General features: G+C 40.8%; 1 protein-coding gene across 10 annotated transcripts in view; it reads right to left on the bottom strand.

The window, feature by feature from the left end:
• Nucleotides 1–25,076, bottom strand: part of ptprk (protein tyrosine phosphatase receptor type K) — a 586,179-nt gene that overhangs the window by 290,405 nt on the left and 270,698 nt on the right. For all 10 annotated transcript variants that reach the window (XM_043683662.2, XM_043683679.2, XM_043683684.2 and 7 more), the window contains one exon: nucleotides 12,817–13,110. In XM_043683662.2, coding sequence (XP_043539597.1) covers nucleotides 12,817–13,110 — 294 coding nt within the window. The remainder of the gene's footprint in view (nucleotides 1–12,816; nucleotides 13,111–25,076) is intronic.

The following is a 25,076-nucleotide window of genomic DNA, read 5'->3' as shown; positions in this document are numbered from 1 at the left end:
GTCACAGGCCTCCAGTCTGAAAAGCAACCATCCATCACAGTTCTCTGTCTTCTATCTTCAAGTCAGTTCTGTATCCACAAATGGAGGTGAGTTCTGCCTCCATTCTATGAGATCTAACCTTGCTAACCAGTCACCCATGGGGAACCTTGTTAACCGCCTAACTGAAGTCCAAACACATCTCGCCCACCGCTCTGCCCTCATCAATCCTCTTTGTTACTTTTTCAAATGACTCAATATACTTTGTGAGATGTGATTTCGCACGCACAAAGCCATGTTAACTATCCCTTGCCTTTCCAAATATGTGTAAATCCTGTCCATCAGGATTCCTTCCAACAACTTGCCCACCACAGACATCAGGCTCACCAGTCTATAGTTCCTTGTCTTGTCCTTATCACCTTTCTTAAATAATGGCATCACGTTAGTCAACCTCCAATCTTCTAGCACCTAACCTGTGACTATCGATGATACAAATATCTCAGCAAGGGCCCAGCAATCACTTCCCTAGCTTCCCACAGAATTCTAGGGCACACCGGATCAGGTCCTGGGGATTTATCCATCTTTATGAGTTTCAAGATAGCCAGCACTTCCTCCTCTGTAATATGGACATTTTCAAAGATGTCACTATCTATTTCCCTATATTCTGTATCATAGAACATAGAAGAATACAACGCAGTACAGGCCCTTCGGCCCTCGATGTTGCGCCGATCCAAGTCCACCTAACCTACACTAGCCCACTATCCTCCATATGCCTATCCAATGCCCGCTTAAATGCCCATAATGAGGGAGAGTCCACCACTGCTACTGGCAGGGCATTCCATGAACTCACGACTCGCTGAGTAAAGAACCTACCCCTAACATCTGTCCTATACCTACCCCCCCTTAATTTAAAGCTATGCCCCCTTGTAATAGCTGACTCCATACGTGGAAAAAGATTCTCACTGTCGACCCTATCTAAACCCCTAATCATCTTATACACCTCTATCAAGTCACCCCTAAACCTTCTTTTCTCTAATGAAAACAACCCCAAGTGCCTCAGCCTTTCCTCATACGATCTTCCTACCATACCAGGCAACATCCTGGTAAACTTTCTCTGCACCCGTTCCAGTGCCTCCACATCCTTCCTATAGTATGGCGACCAAAACTGCACACAATACTCCAGATGTGGCCGCACCAGAGTCCTATACAACTGCAACATGACCTCAGTACTCCGGAACTCAATTCCTCTACCAATAAAAGCCAGAACGCCATATGCCTTCTTCACCGCACTATTTACCTGGGTGGCAACTTTCAAAGATTTGTGTACATGGACACCAAGATCCCTCTGCTCATCCACACTACCAAGTATCCGACCGTTAGCCCAGTACCCCATCTTTTTATTACACTTACCAAAGTGAATCACCTCACACTTAGCTACATTGAACTCCATTTGCCACCTTTCTGCCCAGTTCTGCAGCTTATCTATATCCCGCTGTAACCTGCCACATCCTTCCTCACTGTCTACAACTCCTCCGACTTTTGTATCATCCGCAAACTTACTCACCCAACCTTCTAACCCCTCCTCCAGGTCATTTATAAAAATGACAAACAGCAATGGTCCCAAAACAGATCCTTGCGGAACACCACTAGTGACGGCACTCCAAGATGAACATTTGCCATCAACTACTACCCTCTGTCTTCTTCCAGCTAGCCAACTCCTAATCCAAACCTCCAACTCACCCTCAATGCCATACCTCCGTATTTTTTGCAGTAGTCTACCATGGGGAACTTTATCAAACGCCTTACTAAAATCCATATACACCACATCTACTGCTTTCCCCTCGTCCACCTCCTCAGTCACCTTCTCAAAGAATTCAATAAGGTTTGTGAAGCACGACCTGCCCTTCACAAAACCATGCTGACTATCCTTGATCACATTATTCCTATCCAGATGTTCATAAATCCTATCCCTTACAATTCTCTCTAAGATTTTGCCCACAACAGAAGTGAGACTCACCGGCCTATAGTTACTAGGGTTATCCCTACTCCCCTTCTTGAACAAGGGAACCACATTTGCTATCCTCCAATCTTCTGGCACTACTCCTGTAGACAACGAGGACATAAAAATCAAGGCCAATGGCTCTGCAATCTCTTCCCTTGCTTCCCAGAGAATCCTAGGATAAATGCCATCAGGCCCAGGGGACTTATCTATTTTCATCCTTTCCAGAATTTCCAACACCTCTTCTCTACATACCTCAAAGCCATCCATTCTACTTAATTGTGACTCAGTACTCACATTGACAACAATGTCCTGTTCCTGATTGAATACTGACGAAAAGTATTCATTCAGTGTCTCCCCAATCTCTTCAGCCTCCACACGCAACTTCCCACTACTATCCTTGACTGGACCTATTCCTACCCTAGTCATTCTTTTATTCCTGACATACCTATAGAAAGCCTTAGGGTTTTCCCTAATCCTACCAACTAAGGACCTTTCATGTCCCCTCCTTGCTGCTCTTAGCTCTCTCTTCAGGTCCTTCCTGGCTACCTTATAACTCTCAATCGCCCCAATTGAACCTTCACGCCTCATCTTTACATAGGCCGCCCTCTTCCATTTAACAAGGGATTCCAATTCCTTATTAAACCACGGCTCCCTCACACGACCCTTTCCTCCCTGCCTGATGGGCACATACTTATCAAGGACATTCAATAGTTGCTCCTTGAACAAGCTCCACATATCAATTACACCCTTGCCTTGAAGCTTACTTTTCCAGGCCACACATCCTAAGTCATGCCTCACAGCATCATAATTTCCCTGCCCCCATCTATAACTCTTGCCCTGTAGTGCACACTTATCCCTCTCCATCACTAGAGTAAAGGTCACCGAATTGTGGTCACTGTCCCCAAAGTGCTCACCTATCTCTAATTCTAACACCTGGCCTGGTTCGTTACCCAGAACCAAATCCACTATGGCCTCACCTCTTGTTGGCCTATCTACATATTGTGTCAGGAAACCCTCCTGCACACATTGGACAAAAACTGACCCATCTAACGAACTTGAGCTATAGCTTTCCCAATTAATATCAAGAAAGTTAAAGTCCCCCATAACAACCACCCTATTACTTTCACTCTTCTCTTGAATCATCCTCGCAATCCTTTCTTCTACGTTTCTAGGACTATTAGGAGGCCTGTAAAAAACTCCTAACAGGGTAAGCTCACCTTTCCTATTCCTAACCTCAGCCCAAACTACCTCAGATGGCGAGTCTTCATCCATCGTCCTTTCCACAGCTGTAATACTATCTTTGACAAGCAATGCCACACCTCCCCCTCTTTTACCCCCACCTCTGACCCTACTAAAACATTTAAACCCTGGAACCTGCAACAGCCAATCCTGTCCCTGTTCTACCCATGTCTCTGTAATAGCCACAACATCGAAGTCCCAGGTACCAACCCACGCTGCAAGTTCACCTACCTTATTTCGTATACTTCTTGCATTGAAGTATACACACTTCAAACCACTTTCCTGTTTACAGGTACCCTCCTTTGAAATTGATGCCATGTTCCTAACCTCCCTACATTCCAGGTCCTGCACCCTAAAGCTACAGTCTGGGTTCCCATGCCCCTGCAGAGTTAGTTTAAACCCCCCCCAAGTGCACTAGCAAACCTCCCACCAAGGATACTGGTGCCCCTCAGGTTCAGGTGTAGACCATCCTGTTTATAGAGGTCCCACCTTCCCCAGAAAGAACCCCAGTTATCCAAATACCGGAATCCCTCCCTCCTGCACCATCCCTGTAGCCACGCATTTAACTATTCTCTCTCCCTATTCCTCGACTCTCTATCACGTGGCACGGGTAACAAACCAGAGACAACAACTCTGTTCGTTCTAACTCTGAGCTTCCAACCTAGCTCCCTGAAAGCCTGCCTAACATCCTCAGCGCTCCTCCTACCGATGTCATTGGTGCCAATGTGGACCACGACTTCGGGCTGCTCCCCCTCCCCCTTAAGGACCCGGAAAACACGATCAGAGACATCACGTACCCTTGCACCTGGGAGGCAACATACCAAACGTGAGTCTCTCTCGTTCCCACAAAACCTCCTATCTGTGCCCCGAACTATCGAGTCCCCAATTACTATTGCTCTGCTCTTCTCCACCCTTCCCTTCTGAGTAACGGGGACAGGCTCCGTACCAGAGGCCTGAGCCCCGTTACTTGCCCCTGGTAAGTCGTCCCCCACACAAGTATCCAAAACGGTATACTTGTTCTTGAGGGGAACGGCCGCAGGGGGTCCCTGCACTGGCTGCTTCCTCCCAATCCCCCTCACTGTCACCCATCTATCTGCCATCTTTGGAGTTACTACTTCCCTAAAGATCCGATCTATGACCCCCTCTGCCTCCCGAATGATCCTAAGTTCATCCAACTCCAGCTCCAGTTCCCTAACACGGTCTTGGAGGAGCTGGAGATGGGTGCACTTCCTGCAAGTGTAATCAGCAGGGACGTCCACGGCATCCCTCCCTCAAACATGTTGCAAGAGGAACATTGCACTGCCTTCACTGCCACCCCTCTGAAAGTACATCCATCTTCCATGTCCTTCTCCACAGTAAACACTGATGCAAAATACTCATTTAGTATCTCCCCCATCTCCTGCGACTCCACACAAAGACTGCCTTGTTGATCTCTGAGGGGCCCTATTCTCTCCCTAGTTTCCCTTTTGTTCTTAATGTATTTGTAAAATCCCTTTGGATTCTCCTTAACTCTATGTGTCAAAGCTACCTCATGTCCCGTTTTTGTTCTCCTGATTTCCCTCTTAAGTATACTCCCACTGCCTTAATACTCTTCTACGGGTTCACTCAATCTATCCTGTCTATACCTTACATATGCTTCCTTCTTGTTCTTAACCAAACTCTCAATTTCTCATTATCCAGCATTCCCTATACCTACCAGCCCTTCCTTTCACCCCAACAGGAATATACTGTCTCTGGATTCTCACTATCTAATTTCTGAAAGCTTCCCACTTTCCAGCTGTCCCTTTACCTGTGAGCATCTGCCCCCAGTCAGCTTAGTTCTTGCCTAATACTGTCAAAATTAGCCTTCCTCCAATTTAGATCTTCAACTGTTCGAAAGAACCTACTCTACTCACTATTGTAGACTTACAGCAATGCTGTACTTAAAACTATTTACTCATCTGTTTGTACTGTGACCTCTCCCAAACAGGTTCCTCCAAGATCAGTTGTGAATTTCACTTTGTCAGATTCACTGCAGTGTCAGTTTGCAGTGTGGGTTTCTTTCTCTCTCTCCCTTCCAGACAAGGTGCTTGCTGCCTTTGTCTTTCGGTCTCCCTTTTAAAAGTGCTGTTGTTTTGACATTTCTTTTCAAAGTTCCAAAACAATTGCAACAGCATATAACACAATAATTGCTGCTTCTGGAATTCGAAGAAATCACCTCCAACATTTGAAATGCCTCAAAAAAGGTGCAGCCTGTTAAGAGCTAGAATTTTTTTTTTACCCTCCATCTTGGATTACCCAAAATCCTTTCTACAGGAAAAATAACTCTCCCGATTTTCAGAGAGAAACTCAGAAATTTAAGAGTGCAGTTCTCTATTTAAATCATCCACTGAGTTTCAACAAAGCCTAGTGGCATATCTGAACTGGATACAAGCCTTACTATTCTGTTTTCACTGGATAATGTAAATGGGTGATGGAAGACAAGATATAAGTGAGATTATTTTTCTTGGTCTGAATGCTAATGGTAACCTTGGTATGGTTACTATATGACAAACATATGGGGAGACAAGTGAAATGTGACAGGATACTGAAAAAGCACAGGTACTGAAAAACAGGAACCCAATAAAGGTAGGACAATGGATAAAGAAAGTATGACATGAAAGAGGATTTGGGTGGAGTCTTGAGCAAGTTGCAATCTAGGTAAGGTAGAAGTTGGTGGACTGAGAGAAAAGCCATAAAAGTTAAGTCAGAAAGCCACAAAATATAGTTAACTTAGCAGCTGTAGAAGAAAATAAGGCTGATCCTGGAATAAATAAATGTTGATACTTAACAGAATACTAACTGCATACAGAGTACTGAGGATCAACATGGAATCAAACAGACCATTGAGGCTGTTTATGGTTTAGCTCTCCTTAGAGTAAGCAGGCAGCCGTTAGTGTATGAAAACTATAGCACATCCAGTATGGATTGACCGGACCTTTCCAAAGACAAGAGAAATCCAGAAATATATTGCCTGAAGGAAGCAGGATTAGAGACCGTAAGCATAAAAATGAGGAGTTACTTTAAATCAGATAGCATCAGAAATAATTTATTCAGTTGAATACTGATAAATGGCAGGAATAGCCTGCAAAGCAGGGCAGTTAAGAAGCAGACCTTGAACCTGTAGAAAATGTAATAATGTGCTAGGCTGGAAAAATTACTGCACCCAAGGGATAGGTACAGTGAACAGACTAGCCCTTACTCATCCTCACTATTCGCATTCCTGTAATCAAGGTCATCTTTCAGGAAATTAATCATTTGTGTAAAAAATTTATACCAACTTGGGACTTCAAACTTCAAAATTATGCAAAAAGGGAGAGTGCAAAACTAGGTGTTATATGATTGCATTACTGGGAAATACCATGGCACTGAATGTGAATTTTAAAATCATAACAAATTGCTTATCAAGAAGGGTATTATATAGGCTAGCATGAAGTGTTAACTGATATAAAACTCAAACTCTGCTGAACAGAAAACTCTACAGAGTTCAGCGACTCTCAAAATCTCACGGTTTTAAACAAAACAGCATTGTGCTTTAAAATGCAGGAAATATTAATGGAATGAATAAACTAATCAATAGCAAAGTTCAAAACAAGATTGCTGGTGTAAAATCAGAGGGAGATCACCTTGAAGTAGTAGATAAATTGTTACAACCATGTTGGGAGGGGGTGAGTGAGTCAGCTCCATTCCTTTTAAACACTGTTTTTCTCACCCAGCATGTAAAAGTTATCCATTAAAGTGCAAATCAAACAGAAGATAAGCAAGTTTTAACGTGTTTTGACAATGAGATTAAGTTCAGCTCAGACTGGGACATGTTTACCAGGGGAGGTTTCATGAGGTGCACAACCGGTTACCAACTGAGGACTGCAGCTATTTGGTGTGATCCTTTTCTAAAACCGTTTCAACCTGTGAAAACCCGAGGTATTGAAAGCAAATGATCAGTTGAATCACTGATGGCTCATATTTTATCACTATCATAATACTTCCCCACCCTAAAAGTACATGAACAATATTTCTCCTGTCTGCTTTGGAGGGAGCATTCTGCTACAAGAGATGTGCGAAGTAACGTTACAAAAACAGACAACAAGCGCACACATTCCGTATTCACTCTCTTCATCCGAACGTGGGCTCAAAACCCCTTTTTGGGAACACATGTCTGATTTTCAACAGCCCAAGTTTCATAATCAACATACTAGATTCAGCCATTTTTACTTATTTTCTTTCACAGAGGTTATTTGGTGGTAGTTGCTTGCTTGCCTCTCATCAGGTTTCTGAACTTGCATCCTGCACTTTGGTCTCACTGAATTTTACACCAATTCAAATAGATTGGTTGAGGTTTAAAAACTTGTTCTGTTTCTTTGATCAGTGGTCTACCCAGGTTTTAGCTCACTAGTATCCTGGTGGTCCCCATCAGTGTCATCTGCTGTGGGGCAGAGTGGGTCTTCCCCTGATCACTCCCACTTTTCTTTGAACACAAATGCCCTCAGATGGACGTTCAGGCTTCTGCTGTACCCTCCTGGGCCTCCTCCATTAAGTGAGGCTTCATCTTCACATTTACCTGACCTGAAAAATCCACTGGTTCCCCTGTAAACTGACCATAATGGTGTCTATCAACTGTATCTCTGGGTCTTCCCTGTCATCTTTTGTCACCTTCTCTTGGTTTATTTATGTTTTGTTTTATTTACTGGACAAATCTGGCCCTTTGAACTCCATGTGTTCTGCCCTAACCCTTCCTGACAACCGCAGGCTGGATTTTAACCTTTTTAATTCTGGTCACCCATCTTGAGTTACTTCAAACCTCATGGGTTCTACTGCCCCCTGCTGGGCTTTCGATGCTTTCTTGGGCCTGGATTAGAGTGGTGCTGGAAAAGCACACCATGGTCAGGCAGCATCCAAGGAGCAGGAAAATCGTCGTTTCGGGCAAAAGCCCTTCAATACTTTCTTGGGTCTTAGCCTCTCAACTGCTTCCTGTTCATTTCATTGAAGCGACCTTTCTGGACCCACTTATGTTCTAAATACCTGTTTTAGGACTTCTGCAACTTTCTCAGTTCTTGATCTTTCAGCTGCTGGCTGCTGGTTTTCCCCAGCATTTCTAATTAAACCAGACAGCTGTTTTCTGTTTCAGGCCAATGTCTTTCCAGTAAATGTCCTATTGCTGCCATTAGCAAGCTTGGAACTACACCCACTGTTACAAGGCCTATAACATGTCTGCTTTCTGAGTTAACCAGTAGCATCGTCATACTGTTTCTCATGAGCCCTTTTATCAGAGCGTTGGAATTTAACTTGCTTCAAGATGGAAATTTTTTCACTTTCTCAGACAGAAAGCTCTGTAAGCATCCACTGACTTGGAGAAAGCTCGATTTTCTGCTTGGATGCATAAAACAATCCAGTAGTCATTGTTGCTTTGGACATAAACTCATGATAGCTATCCTAATCAACAGTTATACCTGAGCAGATATTGAACACCTTGAATTCAACAACTTGTGTTTCGAGAGGATGCCAGAACCAACAATTCTGCTTTGTGTGCCTTGGGTTCCCACAGTGGCAACACTTGTGGGGAGTTTCCACCTGTATTCCATTGAGATACCTTCTTTGACAATTATGGATAGCCCTATTTTCTCTACTTGAATATTCTTTTCTACAACTTGTCTGGTGGTATTTGCCTCACCTTTATCACTCCCTGATACTGTTTTACTTTCTAGATGTAAAGCTAATTGGGTTTATGGGTCTGTGTGCCAAATCTTGGCCATCAGCCAGAAAAGCCAACTGGGGCCTGTTACCCACTGTTCCACGACTCCAGTCAATATTAGATAACATTATTTCAGTTTTGAACTCAAGGAGCGTTACTTCACAAAGACATATGGCCATACTTTTGAGTGCCTGTCCCCAGTCGTCTTGGGAGTTGTTAAAGCCATTCAAATTCCAGGAATGTTGAATTTTTGACATAATTTGACTAGTTCATACTTCAAGTAGCCCTTTCTTCTGCCTCATGGTCAGGTGCACTCTCCTCAGACAAAAGGGAGTAAACTTTGAGAGCTTCCTGCTAGATCTGCAACAGCAATATTCACTGTTGGGCTGACCACATCAATTGCTGTGTCAACGACCATTTCAAAATAAAAGTGAAAAAGTTGTCAATGCCTTTCTTGGAGTTAGTTTTAAATGAATAAATGTGAATATTTCAGCCCTTATGTTTGAGAGTCAGGTGCGATTGTCTCATCAAATGGAATTCTCCTTTCACACTGAAGTTGTCTCAACTTACACTCTCTTTCTCCTTCCCAAACTTCTCTCTCTTCTTTCCATCTCCCACCCCCCCAATACTTGTTCTTGCTTCTCTCTCTCCCACATTCTCATTCCTTCCCCTTCTCTCATTCTAATATCATCCTCCCTCTCTCTCCCCCTTGTCTTTGTTCTAGGGAATCTCTTTCTCTGTTTTGTGCTGGAATTCCAGTTTGAATCATAGCTGTTCTGATTTTATCTGTTTCAGTTCACTCAATTTACACCTCTAGATATTTTGTCATCCATTTTGCAATTTGTTGTTCTGCGATTCATACAGAATTCAGCCTCTGTAGGTGTCTCGGTATCGTTTTTATACCACTGCGTCATTTAAAAGGCATCTGGATGGGTATAGGAACAGGAAGGGTTTGGAGGGATATGAGCAAGTGCTGGGTGGGATATCTGATCGGCATGGATGAGTTGGACCAAAGGGTTTGTTCCATGCTGTACATCTGTGACTGTATGACTAATTCTTTCCAGGACAATCCCTTTAACTCTATTTTGTCAGTGACCATGTCCTGATCAAGAAAGCATTTGTATCAGATACAAACATCTTGTATTGATATTAAAACAACTTGTAAAGGAACAATTTCTTTTTCCCAGTCTAATCCTTTCATTTGCGAGACAAGCCCCTAAGGTCCCTAAACCACGAGTCAAGCATCTGCACTCGTATGAAGCACAGACTCTCCAATGGATAGTGCAACCATGCTGTTTAGAGGGAACGATGGTGATGCACCTCAACAGGTAGCACAAATTATAGATGTTTTGAGTTGTCACTGAACGGATGCTTCTTCAGTTTGCTTTGTCACTGGCCATTGTCTTTTGAGGTCAAGAGAAAATGGGAATCTTCCGTTTCGGCAGTTACAAATCCATTTTTTTTCTCTCTGATCTACCAAATCAGTTGCTAGAAATACCCAGAACCCCTGAGCATTTCCATGCCTGGCTTCATTGGGTTTCCAAGCTGAATAAACTTGTGAACAGTTTATTAAGTGAAACCTATCCATGAACATGAAAGTCAACCAGGAGACACAGATTTCCTGTTTCAATGTGTTGTGATAATTACATTAATTTGAGCGCAGACTGGCTCTTTCTTATTAATTTTTTTAAAACTCAGCTCAACCTCTAAATAGCTGACTGCTACAACCTTTTAAGTCACTGACTTTCCTTTTTCGAAATCATTTCATAGTCAATGAAGGACTCAGCGATTGAAGTCCAATAATGGAAGTCAAAGAATTGGCAAACCAAATTTTACCACAATCATAACAACATATATGCATTAAATTTCTTAAGTTATGCGCCCTCTCTGAATTGTAGCAAAACAATTCTCCAATCCTGACAATTCTGGTTAATAATATGGTTTGGACGACGAGTGGGTGAACAAAAGTTCAGGAATTCAGAGCAAAAGTAGCAGTAAAACACAAAAATGCTCAATTTGGCATTTTGTTCAAGAACTAATGTTTACAATTAAGGTGCTTTACCAAAAAAAATTACAAGTATACTCCATGTGGAGTAGGAATAATTGAATGCTAGATGTAAAGTAATTCTACCTGGATTACAACTGGCTTTTTATTGGAATTGAACAACTCAATTTTTTGTAGTTATTTCAAAAATAAATCCCAAGCATAGCACTTAAGGTTGTGTTTAAATTATTAAGAGACACAGGCCAAGGTATCACCTCTTGTTGAGGAGAGAAAATTGGAAAACAAATCAAATAAAAAATGTGAACATTTTAAACTTTAGTTTAGTTCAAAGGCAGGAAAGTGGACATGTGGAATGTCGGATCAGCCACGATTCTATCGAACAGCAGAGCGGGCCCAAGGGGCCAAATAGCTTTCTTCCATTCCAAATTCTTATGGCCTTACCACTACAACACTGGGTAAACACAAAATCAGCAGAGAGCATATAAACATATGAATTGGGAGGAATAGGTCATTCAGGCCCTTAAGCCTACTCTGACATTTGAGGGCCTCCAGGCAAAGCCAGGGTGGACCCCCGGCCTCCAGGCAAAGCCAGGGCGGACTCCCGGCCTCCAGGCAAAGCCAAGGTGGACTCCCGGCCTCCAGAGCCTCATGGTGAAGCCATCAAGATGAAGGACTGGAAGCAAGGCCTGGTGGAGTCTCAAGGCAAGTCCCAGTGCAGGATTGTCTGCTCTGTCCCCTCTGCTTGGAAGGACTGTAATTCTGAACCTTTTATTCTTCCAAATAATTCCTAAGCTTTTGTACCTAGATACTTTTTGTACCTAAGATGGCAAGATGGCTCAGTGGTTAGCACTGCTATTTCACAACACCAAGGACCCATGTTGAATTCCAGCCTTGGGCAATTGTCTGTGTCGGTGCTCCACATTCCTCCCCCAGTCCAAAGTTTGACCATACTAAATTGCCCACAGTGCTAGGTGGGTTAGCCATGGGAAATGCAGGAGATAGGGCATGGGAGTGGAGCTCTGGGCACAATGCTCTTCAGTGGTCGGTTTGGACTCGATGGGCCAAATGGCCTGCTTCCATACTGTCGGGATTCTATTGCATGAAGGTCTGTAATGTTGGACTTTTTATTTTTTGATTTTTCTGATTCTTTCATAGGAATCTCTTCCAAGGTACCTTTGTTCCTTTGATGTCACAGTTACTGGCAACTTTATAAACTTTTCACTGCAATCAGGTGAATACATGTGACAAGAAACCCAATTATAAGTCTAGATCATGGTTGATCTGATTTTGGCCTCTTCTTGTCTGCCTGTAAAACCCTTTGTTTTATTTGCCAGTCAGAAAAATAGATCTACATAGAAAAGTAAAATGCTACAAAACACAGTGCTCCAATTTGATGAGAGAGAGATATTAAATGCGAAAAGTTGTAAATTCATGGATAGTATATTAGCAAAGCAATACCATGCGGAGGGGACAGAATTCTACTTTCTGGAAATGGCTAGGATTACACATCATCTAATCATTTAAAGACATTAAATGTATAAATTATTTTGTACTTGACTTTTTCCATAGAAACCTTTAAGATATTGATATAAATGTTTGTTGACTCAACTTTTCCAATATTTTGATTTATTACCAGTCATTAATGCTTCTATTATTGAGAAATTCATGACTTCGATAGTTTTACTAATTATATCACAGTTCTGCACTGGCATTAACACTGATGCAGGATTATCAACTTATCAGCAGATGTATTCTAAATATAATGTCAACAATACACACATTCACCTCACGTTCAAATTTGTGAAGCCTATATTTCATGCTGCTGTCAATTTTGCAATAACAAAACTACACATTTAATACTATGGTTTGAAGCTGAATTGGACTAACCTGCACACTTTGTTCTGGTAATGAGTGGGGGGCCGGGTAACCCTGTTCCTCCTTCACCCGGCCTGGTCAGCAAAACTCTGATTTCATACTCCGTATCTGGATCCAAATGCCACAGCTTGTAGGTTGCTGCATTTACAGCATGGATTTCTGTCCAAGATCCACTGGTCATACCATACTCCACTTCTTTCAGAATAATCGGACCATCGCCAATAATTGAATTTGCATTGAGTTGGATCAGCAAATATGTCGGACCAACACCAAGTAACTGAGGTGGTGCAATTGGCATAGGTGGTTCTATAAAGGTAAGAAACAAAATTCATTACTATTCAACTTCAATTTATCATCAGCCAAACAAGCAATTGTTCTTGAAAATCAATATTTAAAAAAACACGTGTTTTTGGTACAGTCAACCGAAGTCAATGTATTAATTATACAAATTCATCACAACTTTCAAAGATTCAACACAATGCAGATGCCAACCTTTACTATTTATAGCCGCACTTTAGCCATATAGATTTAAATTTCTCAGAATTCCACCTAAGTTACACAAGCCACAAAGTTCAAACAGAACAATTTAGCTGCTTGTTTTCACTTCACAATATTCCTGTCAGCACCCACCTCGCCTGGCATCAATAAAAATCCAATGGTTGTCCAACCTCATACATGTTCTGAATCTTTGTCACTAGTTTTGCAATTTATCCACTTGAATTGCACAAACACCATAGATTGATCATTGCAAATCAAAGGGAGTATTGTGACAGAGCTTTTTTTTTAGTTATAAGGTCTAGGCTGAACCACAAATACCAACAGATATGGTTAAACTCATTCACATGTTGGTACAATACGTTATGTCAAAAGCTTTGACAAAGGGAACAGCTTTTTTGAACACTGATATTAGTTTATTTTCTTATAATAGCCTATTTCCAAAATCTTTAATAGATTTATGAATATTAATTCCAGATTACATATCAGTCATGTATTGCATCTGTTTGGAGAGAGCTGTAAATAAGCCAAAATAAATTTGCATTAATTTCTAAACCAGATACACACATTTTGTAGCATTATTCCTAAAACAGCACCAAGTAATGTATCATTATCAGTTTGAAGCAAATAGTTATGAATTAATGTCTGCAATTTTGATATTTTTAATTAAAGTATACTGACAAATGCCATATTCACAAACCACTTCAGATGACTCATCACTGAGTATTTTATTCTAGCTAATTATGCCACAAAGCTTTTAAATTCACTATACAAGAATTAACTCAAGAAATATTTAATCTTATTACAAACTGTTATCCACACTACAAAAATAAAGAGGAATATAGAAGGGGTGAAATCATTAGAAAAATTTGGATAACAGATGGCAAGGGGAATATTAGCACACAAAATCAAAGCAAACTTGCAATTTCTCTTTGTTAGGACAAGAGGATAACTAAAGGAAACAGTAGAGCTCCTAAAATACCAAAAAGGCACCTTATGTACAGATGTTGAAGATGTTGATATAGTTCTTAATGAATATGTATTGTTTGACAGAGCAAAGAGGGAAAGACACAGATCATAACTAATAAGGGCCAGGAGATATTGGATACCTTAAACATAAGGAGGAGAAGAAAATTAATGAGATTAGTATCCTTTAAAGTGGACAAATTACAAGGACAGCATGAAATACACCACAAGCTCTTGAAAGAAGCTGTGTGATAAATAGTACAAAGTCTCTCCATTATTTTTCAATTCTCACTGGAAATATGCATAATATTGAAGGATTAGAGGATTGTTAAATTCCTTTAAAAGGGGAATTAGATATGACTAACCAACTATAGGGTAGGCAGTCTGCCCTCAGAAGTAGGCAAATCATTGGAACCAATTTGGAGATATGGGGTAATCCATCAGTTAGAAAGTCACAGATTTATCAAGTATAGTCAGTATGAATTTGTTAAGGGAAGAATGAACTTGATTAAATGATGAATTAACAAAGTGAATTTACAGGGTAGGACAGTTGATATGGTTATGTGGAAGCTAACAAGCCTTGTGACAAGGTCCCACACATCTGTTTGATTGGAAAACATCAAGGGTCCAGGGAAATATAGCAAGCTTGATAAAGCATTGGCCAAGTGGCAGTGAACAACTGCAACTGGAAGGTTGCTTTCAGTGGCGCCCCTTTGTGCTCTTGGTATTAGGACCATGCTTTCTGTGGGATATATTAATGAATACAATATACAGTGTGTTCTGGTATAACATGACAGTTGCATTCCTCTGCAACATCATGCTATAGAAAATTGCACTATGAAAAACTGCCATGGGAAATCACAGTCGAAGATCACTATATCCATTCAGCAGACAGTTTGCGTTAACAAACAGTGTTCACAATTTATTAATTGCATTATAACTCATTTGCATTTATGAAATGCGCATTATACCAGAACGACCTGCATATGCGAAGGCCCTTATCAAGAAGTTTGCAGATGACACAATAAAATGGCTGCATGGTTGATCTTGAGGAAAATAGCTCTAGATTGCAGAAAGATATCAACAAGACATCTGGTAAACTGATAAGTAGCAACTGGAGCTCAATGTGAGGTGATGTATCTGGGGAGGTCAAACTCGACAAAGGAATACACAATTAACGAGATACAGAAAATTTGACAAACCTTGAAGTGAATGTCAACAGATCCCTGATGTTAGCAGTACAGGCTGATAAGATAGTTAAGATGACATATAGAGTACCTTTCTTCATTAAAGGGGAGGCAGAGGTGAAGTGGTAATGCAACTGGAACAGTAATCCAAAACAGAAGGCCTATATTCTGTGATTTGGTGGTGCCAGTGTTGGACTGGGGTGTACAGGTTAAAAATCACAACACCAGGTCTATTTGGAAGCACTAGCTTTCAGAGCGCTGCTTCTTCATCAGGTGGTCATGGAGTATAAGATCATAAGACACAGAATTTATAGCAAAATATAACAGTGTAATTATACATTGAAAAAGACCTGGATTGTTTGTTAAGTATCTCATCTTTTAGAATGACCATGTTGTGGTTTCAGTTCTTTCATATGTAAATCCCAGAACATTGTTTTTTAAAAGCTAGTGCTTCCAACTAAACCTGTTGGATTATAACCTGGTGTTGTGTGATTTTTAACTGTATTCTGAGAACTTGTTTGAATTCCACCGTGAAAAATAAAGAAATTCATTTTTTTTTAAAAAAATCAGCACTTAATATTCTAGCCTCATGGCAACCACCAAACTATCATAATACCCATCTAGTTCATGCACATGTGTCCTTTCAGAAAGGAAATCTGTTATCCTTACCTGGCCTGGCCTACATGTGACTCCAGACCATTAGCAATGTGGCAATGTTTATTTGTCCCTTAACTCCTACTGTATTCATTGATATGACCAAATATATGTGACAAAGTGAATCTGTGGACTGAGCTCCAAAGATGTGGATGGCCAAGAAGATTCATTACAATCAGCAAGTGCTTCAAGATGAAATGAATACAACTCTCAACTGAGAGAGCTGAAATGTTCACCTTCAAAATCCAGACCAGTGTCAATCAGGCATGCCTGGTAGCCCATGCACTATTTAAAGTGTTCCTGATAATGGTTATTCACCTCAAAAGGTCAACTGTCCTCTCGTGCCAGTGTTAAATATCATTCTAATCACAGCTTCAAGAATCACAAAATTTCTATGTTGCAGCAAGGGGCTGTTCAGCTCATCTTATCTGCATCGAATCTTTGGGCATTTTAACTTGGTACTAAATTCCATCCTTATGCATTAACTCTGCATGCAGTTCCAATTAAATAATCGTCAAATTCCCTCGATTCCCCCAACTGAATCTGCTTCCACCAGACTTTCACGTAATGCATTTCAAACCAAACCACCTGCGGCATGAAACTGTCTTTTTCACCTTGCATGTTTATTTACCAAAATACTGTAAAACTGTGCCCTTTGATTTTCAAATCCTTGTTAATGAATGGGACGTTTCTCCCTATCAATTCTGTACAGGCTTCATGATGTTTAAAAATTCTATCAAATCTCTTTCTCCTCTTAAAAATAAACAGTCTCAACTTCTCCCATTTTTCTTCAGTTATCTGAGATGTCTTATCCCTGGAATCATTCTCAAACTTTTATCCCACTTTCTCCAATACATGCACATCTTTCCTGTACAGCAGGGGCCCAGAACTATATTCAATACTAGACAAAGTCTAACCAGGGTCTGATAGAGGTTCAGCATAACCTCCTTCATCTTGCAGTCCAGAATATTGTATGCTTTATTAACATATCTCGCTACCTTCCCTGCCACTTATTCCTTCTGTACATGTATACCCGGATCTCACTACCTTGGATTTTATACTGTCCATCCATCATCTTTGCACCAAAGTGCATCGCCTCACACTTCTCAACATTGAATTTTATCAGCCCATTTCAACAACAGGATAATGTATGTTTTAAGTTCTACACCGTCCTCCTCATAGCTTACAACTTCTCCAAATTTGATGCCACCACAAACTTGGAAACTATCCCCTGCAAAACAAATTCCATATAATTTATGTTTATCAGAAAAATCAAGGATACCAATACCAATATCTCCACTTAAAAAAAAATTGTCCAGCTCAGAACCACCCATTAGCTATTGCTCTCCATTTCATATTACTTAATTTTGTATCTATATTGTTTTTGTCCCTGATATTCCATGATTTATCACTGTCTTCACAAATCTCAGTCTAACAGTAACAGCTTGCCCTCAACAAAACCTTACTCCTTCAAAAAAACTCCAGCAAGTTGGACGCAACTGTCCCTTCAAAGATCCTCCTGAGTCTTCTGAATCAACCCATATTTTGCTATGTGACAATCAATTCTATTCCAATTAACTATTTCTGGATGATTTTCCATCACCGAAGTTAAAATTATGGTCAGTAATCACTGAGCATATCTTTATAACCTTTTCTTTTAAGCCTACTTTTTTGCAATGTTTGCAATTCTCTTGTCCTCTGAAACCATCCCCAAATCCAGGGAATGCTGAAAGAATGCCAGCACTTCTGCCGCTTCCACTCTCACTTTCCTTAATATCTTAGGATGCACCTCATTCACTTGGCCGATCTGCCCTGCCACATCATTAATACAAATTTTTATATCTTATTTACTGTAACTGGAGTTCCCTGAATTTATTTGAACTTTATTCTTGTACTATTAACAAAAATCTGGAGCATAGCAGCAAGTAGAAATTCAACATCCTTACTCACAAATTAGCTCCCTCTTTCATCAATCTTTCTCCCTGCTCTAGTTTGGAAATTTATTTTTCTCCAAAATCTCAGACGTTGAAACGTATTGACTAAAAGCAGCTTCTCAACAAATAAACTGATATTGCCTGTAATATCAATGCCATACTTATCTCTCCTCTCATGCTATTTTATTCACATAACTCCTGTGTGTGTGTGTGTGTGTGTGTGTGTGTGTGTGTCTCGCTTTGTGTCTCTGTGTGTCTCTCTCTCTCTCTGAAGTGCTGGTGTCTATGTCCAAATCCTCATCTCTCTCAGTTCCTTCCACGTAATGTCTATACTTCCCATCACAGCCATACGAGATCTATAGTTTGCAGATGACTTCCATGTTATTGCCCACACTGCACTGACCACTCACAATCTCTTAAGCCAGCAAAGAAAATACTGGAGAAACTCAGCAGGTTGACAGCACCTGTAGCCAGAGTTAATTTTCAGAGTTCAATATGATGCTTGTTCAGAGTAGAAGAGCTCCAAAGAATCATCATCGTGGACTTGAAACATGAACTCGAAAGGTGAACTCGGTTTCTTCCTCCACACGTGCCAGACCTGCTGAGTTTCTCCAGCATTTTCTTCTGCTCACTAAAAAGCGAAAGCATCAGCAGTATTTTGCTTTTACTCAATCACTGAAACTCTACCATAAGGGGAGTCTATCCTTGAAAATGTGTGTTATTGTGTTTTAGATTATCTTTATTAACTCACTCACCAAGTAGTTTAGCAGTCTGCAAACATTGTCATTATTCACAAAGAGTGTGCGTCAGCAATATAATCATAGGACTAGTGATGGGCAAATTACTTGAATCAATATTAAACTGCCATTTTGAGAGTCACAGATTGATCAGGGATGTTCATTTATTTTTTATTAAGGGAAGGCCATGTCTTCATAACTTAATTTCTTTTCAGTAATTAACAAGGAGAATTAGTAGGGTGGCATAGTGGACGGTGTCCACATGGATTTTAATAAGGCATCTTACAAGGTCCCAAATAGTGGACTGGTCAGAAAGCGTAAAGTCCATGAGATACAGGGGAACATGGCAAATGGATCAAACTTGCCTCAGTGATAGGAATTAAAGTTAAAATTCACACAACACCAGGTTATAGTTCAACAGGTTTCTTTGAAAGGACTAGCTTTTGGAGCGCTGCTCCTTTGCCAGCACGCTGTGGAACAGGACATATCATTTCAGCTGCATGACACTGTAATCTTTTGCTATAAATTCTGTGCATTATGATCCTGTTCCACAACCACCTGATGAAGGAGCAGTGCTCCAAAAAGCTATGCTTCCAAATAAATCTGTTGGATATAACCTGGTGTTGGGAGATTGTTAACTTCGTCCCCCCAGTCCAACACCGGCACCTCCACATCATAGGAAACAAAGGATAACTAACAGCAGCTTTTGTTCATTCCCAAACTGCAATTTTTTCCCTGTCCTTTACCTTTAAATTCCCAAATCTCCTCTCTCATAAATCTTTCCTTCCATTATTTATTTTACAGCTCAGAGTAAGAGGAAGCAAAAGCTACAGAATAACACTGAAACCACAACGGGGCGGCACGGTGGTTCGCACTGCTGCCTCACAGCGCCGGAGACCCAGGTTCAATTGCCGCCTCAGGCAACTGACTGTGTGGAGTTTGCACGTTCTCCCTGTGTCTGCGTGGGTTTCCTCCAGGTCCAAAGATGTGCAGGTCAGGTGAATTGGCCATGTTAAATTGCCCGTAGTGTTAGGTAAGGAGTAAATGTAGGGCTATGGGTGGGTTGCGCTTCGGCGGGTCGGTGTGGACTTGTTGGGCCCAAGGGCCTGTTTCCACACTGTAATGTAATCTAAAAAAAAAACTCCGAAAGCAGCAAGTTGGTTCAACTGGTCCATTCTCCTATTTACACCCCACTCCAGCTTCCTCTCAGAACATGGAATATGGAAGGTGGTCATTTGGCCTGACATGTCTCATTTGGTCAACAAACAGCCACCTAGCAAATCCCATTTTACTGTTGGTTAGTCTCATGCCATCTAAGTCTATCAGTTTGACTCTTAACTTCATTTTCCTTTGTAAGCTTGGTCAACCTCAATTTAGATGAATCATACCCAGATCATCACTGCTGTGCAGTTGGGTGGAAAATTAAAATGAAAATCATTTTTTTTGTCCAGGTTACATAGATTCCTGGCCTCAAGTGAAGTCAATGATAGACCTGGCCTTGAGGTGAAGCCAGCTGGACTTCTGACCTCAGGAGGCTCAGGTGAAACCCAGCACAGATTCATCTGCTCGGTCTTCTCTGCTTCAAAAGACGTAATTCTGGATTTTTTATCTACTTACTTTTCTAATTTATTTGTAAACACCTGTACCTAGGTAGCTTTGTACCTAACAAGGCATCATAAGTGGTGACTTTGTAAACTATTCACTGCACTCCAAGGTCTCTTTGTTCAGCAACACTCCCCAAGACCTTACCATCTACTTTATAAGTCCTGTCCTGATTTGCCATACCAAAATGCTGCACCTCATATTAATCTAAATTAAATTCCATCTTCCACTCCATAGCCCACTGGCCCATGTGATTAAGATCACAGTGCACTATGAGGTAACATTCTTCGCTATCACACCTCCAATTTTAGTCATCTGAAAACTTACTAACCATACCTCCTATTTTCATATCCAAATCATTTGCATAAATGACAAAAAGCATTGGATCCAATAGCGATTCTTGTGGCACACTGCTGGTCACAGGCCTCCAGTCTGAAAACTAACCCCTCCACCACCACCCTCTGTCTTGAAAGTGGAGTCGCAGGTAGATAGGTAGTGAAGGCGGCATTTGGTATTCTTGCCTTTACTGATCAGTGCACTGAATATCGGAGATTAAAAATGTGTTGCTGGAAAAGCGCAGCAGGTCAGGCAGCATCAAAGGAGAAGGAGAATCGACGTTTCGGGCATAAGCCCTTCTTCAGGAGTTGGGAGGTTATGTTGCGCGTGTACAGGACATTAGTTTGGCCACTTTTGGATTAGTGCGGGCAATTCTGGCCTCCCTCCTATAGGAAGGATATTGTGAAACTCGAAAGAGTTCAGGAAAGGTTTAGAACGATGTGGCTGAGGTTGGAGAGCTTGAGCAAGGGACAGGCTGAATAAACTTGGGCTAACGGAGGCTGATGGGTGACCTCAGAGGTCTATAAAATCATGAGGAGCATGGATAGGGTAAATAGGCAAGGTCTTTCCCCTGGAGTGAGAGAGTCCAAAACTAGAAGGCATGGGTTAAGATGAGAGGGGAAAAAGGGACCTAAGGAACAACCTTTTCACATAGAGGGCAGTGCATGGATGGAATGAGCTGTCAGATGAAGAGGAGGAGGCTGGTACAACTACAACATTTAAAACGCAGCTGCATGGGTATATGAATAAGAGGGCTTCAGAGGGATATCGGTCAAATGCTAGCAAATGGGACTAAAATTATAGAGGATATCTGGTCAGCATGGGCGAGTTAGACCAAATGGTCTGTTCTGTGCAGTATATCTTAATGACTCTACTCATGTGAGTACATATGAAAATAAACCTAATTTTAATTGACTCAAATTGTAGCAAATTCAACATTCTCACCACTGTCTAGCTCCTCTCATCTCTTATTTTTCCGAGTTTGCAGTCAGCAAGCTATCAATTCTGCTTCATATCCTGACTCAACATGCTCATCTATTGCAAGTTGCCAATTGTAAACCTTTTGTAAACCTAGATTTTTTTTTAAATCTGCCAAATTACAATCAACTACTCCACCAACTCCTTAAAGAATTCAACAAGGGTATGAAGCAAAGTGTGTTTGCACTGCATTTCATTCTCAATATTCATTCTCAATATTCATTATTATATTTTGGTTTCTAGATTTTTCTTTCTCTTGGCGTATAAATCATTTACTATACTCCGAGCATATGTGACAATAAAGGCTTTTCTACTCAATTTGTACTTTATTAGGGAATCCATTTTTAATCATTTCTGAATCTGACCTGGTGCATAAATTCCCATCTATTTAGATCCTTTTTAAAATTATGACACAATATTTCTATCCACCAATCCAGCTCTACACAGTTTTTTGAATAAACGCGTATGTGCGCGCATACATGTGTTTCATAGGTAGTTCTTGAATGTCACTCCTCGGGACAAGAAATTTTATCCTCATGAGGGATTAGTTTATTTCATCTCAATTTTTCTAATTTAAATACAGTTGTATCATTTCTGATCTCCAAGTCCAATGTCATGCTCACCTGGTCTATGTTCTTGGTAAACAATAAAAGGAAAGTAATTAGTTAATTTGCCTGTCAAGTCATTAGCAATAATTTTGTCTTGACCATCTCTTGATGGTCATGTTAAAGTTCTGGCTTTCCATTCTTTTCTCAACGATTTGTATTCTCAAATACTGGAACTCAAATTAATTTACTGACTTCTCTGCTTGTCTTTCTGTATTCTTCCTCATCATGCTCTCTTACTGTGTACATAATTAGTATATGCCACTTTCCTTCATCTCAAAAGGTCCCTTTACTCATCCACAGGGCCGCAGAGTTGTTCACTCATTAGCAAGAGATGACTGGTGGTGAATTTAACTGAAGGATCCCCACACCTCAGGTGAGTGGCGAGGTTGAGAAGGTGGGACCTTCGCGGTAGTCTCAGTCGATGCAGGAATTGAACCTATACTGTTGGTGCCACTGTGTCGCAAATCACACACTAGGTTCAATTTCCACATCAAATGAGGTCACCATGAAGGTTTCATCTTCTCAACCTCTTCCCTTGCCTGAGGTGTGGTGACCCTTGGGTTGAACCGGTCATCTCTCTAATGACAGTCCCCTGGGACTATGGTAACTTTGCTCTTATTTTTCCCAAATCTGTTGAACACACTCTCCAAGGTGTAATATTGCTTTTGTATATCATTGGCAAACAATATTATTGTCAGTTTTATTTTGCCAATTCCTATTCTGAGCATCGTTTTTTCTCCAATTTTTTTTTGTTACGATTATCATCTTCATGTACATTTATAGTTGGTGAACCTGTAGGGCTGATGACAAATGCAGAACATGACTTCTGGTAAGGCAGCCGATGGCTACACTGTGTTAGAAAAGTTGAAATTTAATGGGTGACATGAGGCCAGACAGGAAATTAATTGAAATAACCCAAATCAGAGTAAATCAAATGCTTTGTAACATGCTGAGGATTTAATCAAATATTCCTTTTAAACAAACATTATCATTTGTGGAGGGAATGCCAAATACCATGTACTGCATGTAATCCAAGTAATTTCAATCAATGAGCAAAGACAAAAGACATTTACATAAAACATTCAAATAACCTTTATTTGACAGTTCCAACATTAATGCATGAAACATTGCCTGTTTTATCAATTGCACTCAGTTAGTGAGAAACAACATTTCTACTGCAAAGTGACTGCCATTCATGACTTTGCATAAGCTTTTAGAAATGCAAATACAGCATTGGTAATCCATAACTGTAATTATGAATGGATTTACCACAGTATTTAGTGGACACCTTAGAAACCCAGGAATAGATATCAGCATTCAAGTCTCTCTTGAAATTCATAAGTATTAACAGCTTCATCAGATTTTAGCAGAACACTTGAATTTAAATGAGCTAGAAAACAAGCATACAATTGTTCTGCTGCAATATTAATATTCTATGAAATACAACGTACCACCGAGTCTCAATGCGAAGAAATGGATCACTTCCTAGACACAGAGGGAGTCAACTGATATGCAGGTTAAGTTCTCAGAAGCTTTTCTCTCAATATTAGGCATAAACAGCAATTTAAGTTTCATTTTAAATGTAAACAGCAATAATTGGAAATGGACAAGGTGCAATGTATAAATCAAACTCTAAAGCTTTGAAAGATCCTTCCAAAATGGGGTCCAATTTATATTTTGATCATAAAAAGTGTTGATGGGGGTGACCATTATTTTAAAAACGTGAAAAAAATTACACAAGTAATTTAAATTAAATTTGTTACATTTTATTTCATGAACTAATTCTGCAAGGATAGTTTGTACGACAGTCAGAATGTTTTAAAAACAGTCAATTTTGTTGCCTTCAGCATCCATCACAAAGCAGTCACTGAATTCATCCCCACTCACTTTGGCAATGGCATCATCATAAAGATCCCACTCTGGATCAGATCTGGTATTTTCAGTTTTATAATTATCCCTGCAGAACCAAAAACACCTTCTTCGCCAACTGTTGAACTGAATATGCCACATATTTTGAACAATCTAATCACAATGTGTGCATTAATAGCATGCCAGGTTGGGTGATGAAACTGTGCCAGAAATGGACAGCATTCACATTTTTTCACCTTTGTCAACTGTCATTCAGCACAAACATGACCCTCAAGTGCCTTGTTGAGGCACATAACCAAAGATTGCATGATGGGCATTAGAATCGCCCAGGAGAACTAGAAATTGAGCATCAATTCTTTACGAGTTACATTTCATTTCATCAATTATATGGATCTAAGCATGCCCTGTATGAATAAGACATCTTCTTTTCATAGGAGAAAGTAAGGACTGCAGATGCTGGAGATCAGAGCTGAAAAATGTGTTGCTGGAAAAGCGCAGCACATCAGGCAGCATCCAAGGAGCAGGAGAATCGACATTTCGGGCATAAGCCCTTCTTCAGGCATGAGGAAGGTGTGCCAAGCAGGCTAAGATAAAAGGTAGGGATGAGGGACTTGGGGGAGGGGCGTTGGGAATGCGATAGGTGGAAGGAGGTTAAGGTGAGGGTGATAGGCCGGAGACAGGGTGGGGGCGGAGAGGTCGGGAAGAAGATTGCAGGTCAAGAAGGCGGTGCTGAGTCAGAGGGTTGGGACTGAGATAAGGTGGGGGGGGGGGGAAAATGAGGAAGCTGGAGAAATCTGCATTCATCCCTCGTGGTTGGAAGGTTCCTAGGCGGAAGATGAGGCGCGCTTCCTCCAGGTGTCGTGTTGCCATGATCTGGCGATGGAGGAGGCCAAGGACCTGCATGTC

This window comes from Chiloscyllium plagiosum, unplaced genomic scaffold (genome assembly GCF_037043375.1).
Source record: "Chiloscyllium plagiosum isolate Xiang-an unplaced genomic scaffold, Cpla_swu_hap1 HiC_scaffold_3, whole genome shotgun sequence".
Classification (NCBI taxonomy): domain Eukaryota; kingdom Metazoa; phylum Chordata; class Chondrichthyes; order Orectolobiformes; family Hemiscylliidae; genus Chiloscyllium; species Chiloscyllium plagiosum.
The sequence above is the reverse complement of the archived record's forward strand: the minus strand, read 5'-3'. Positions and strand labels throughout refer to the sequence as shown.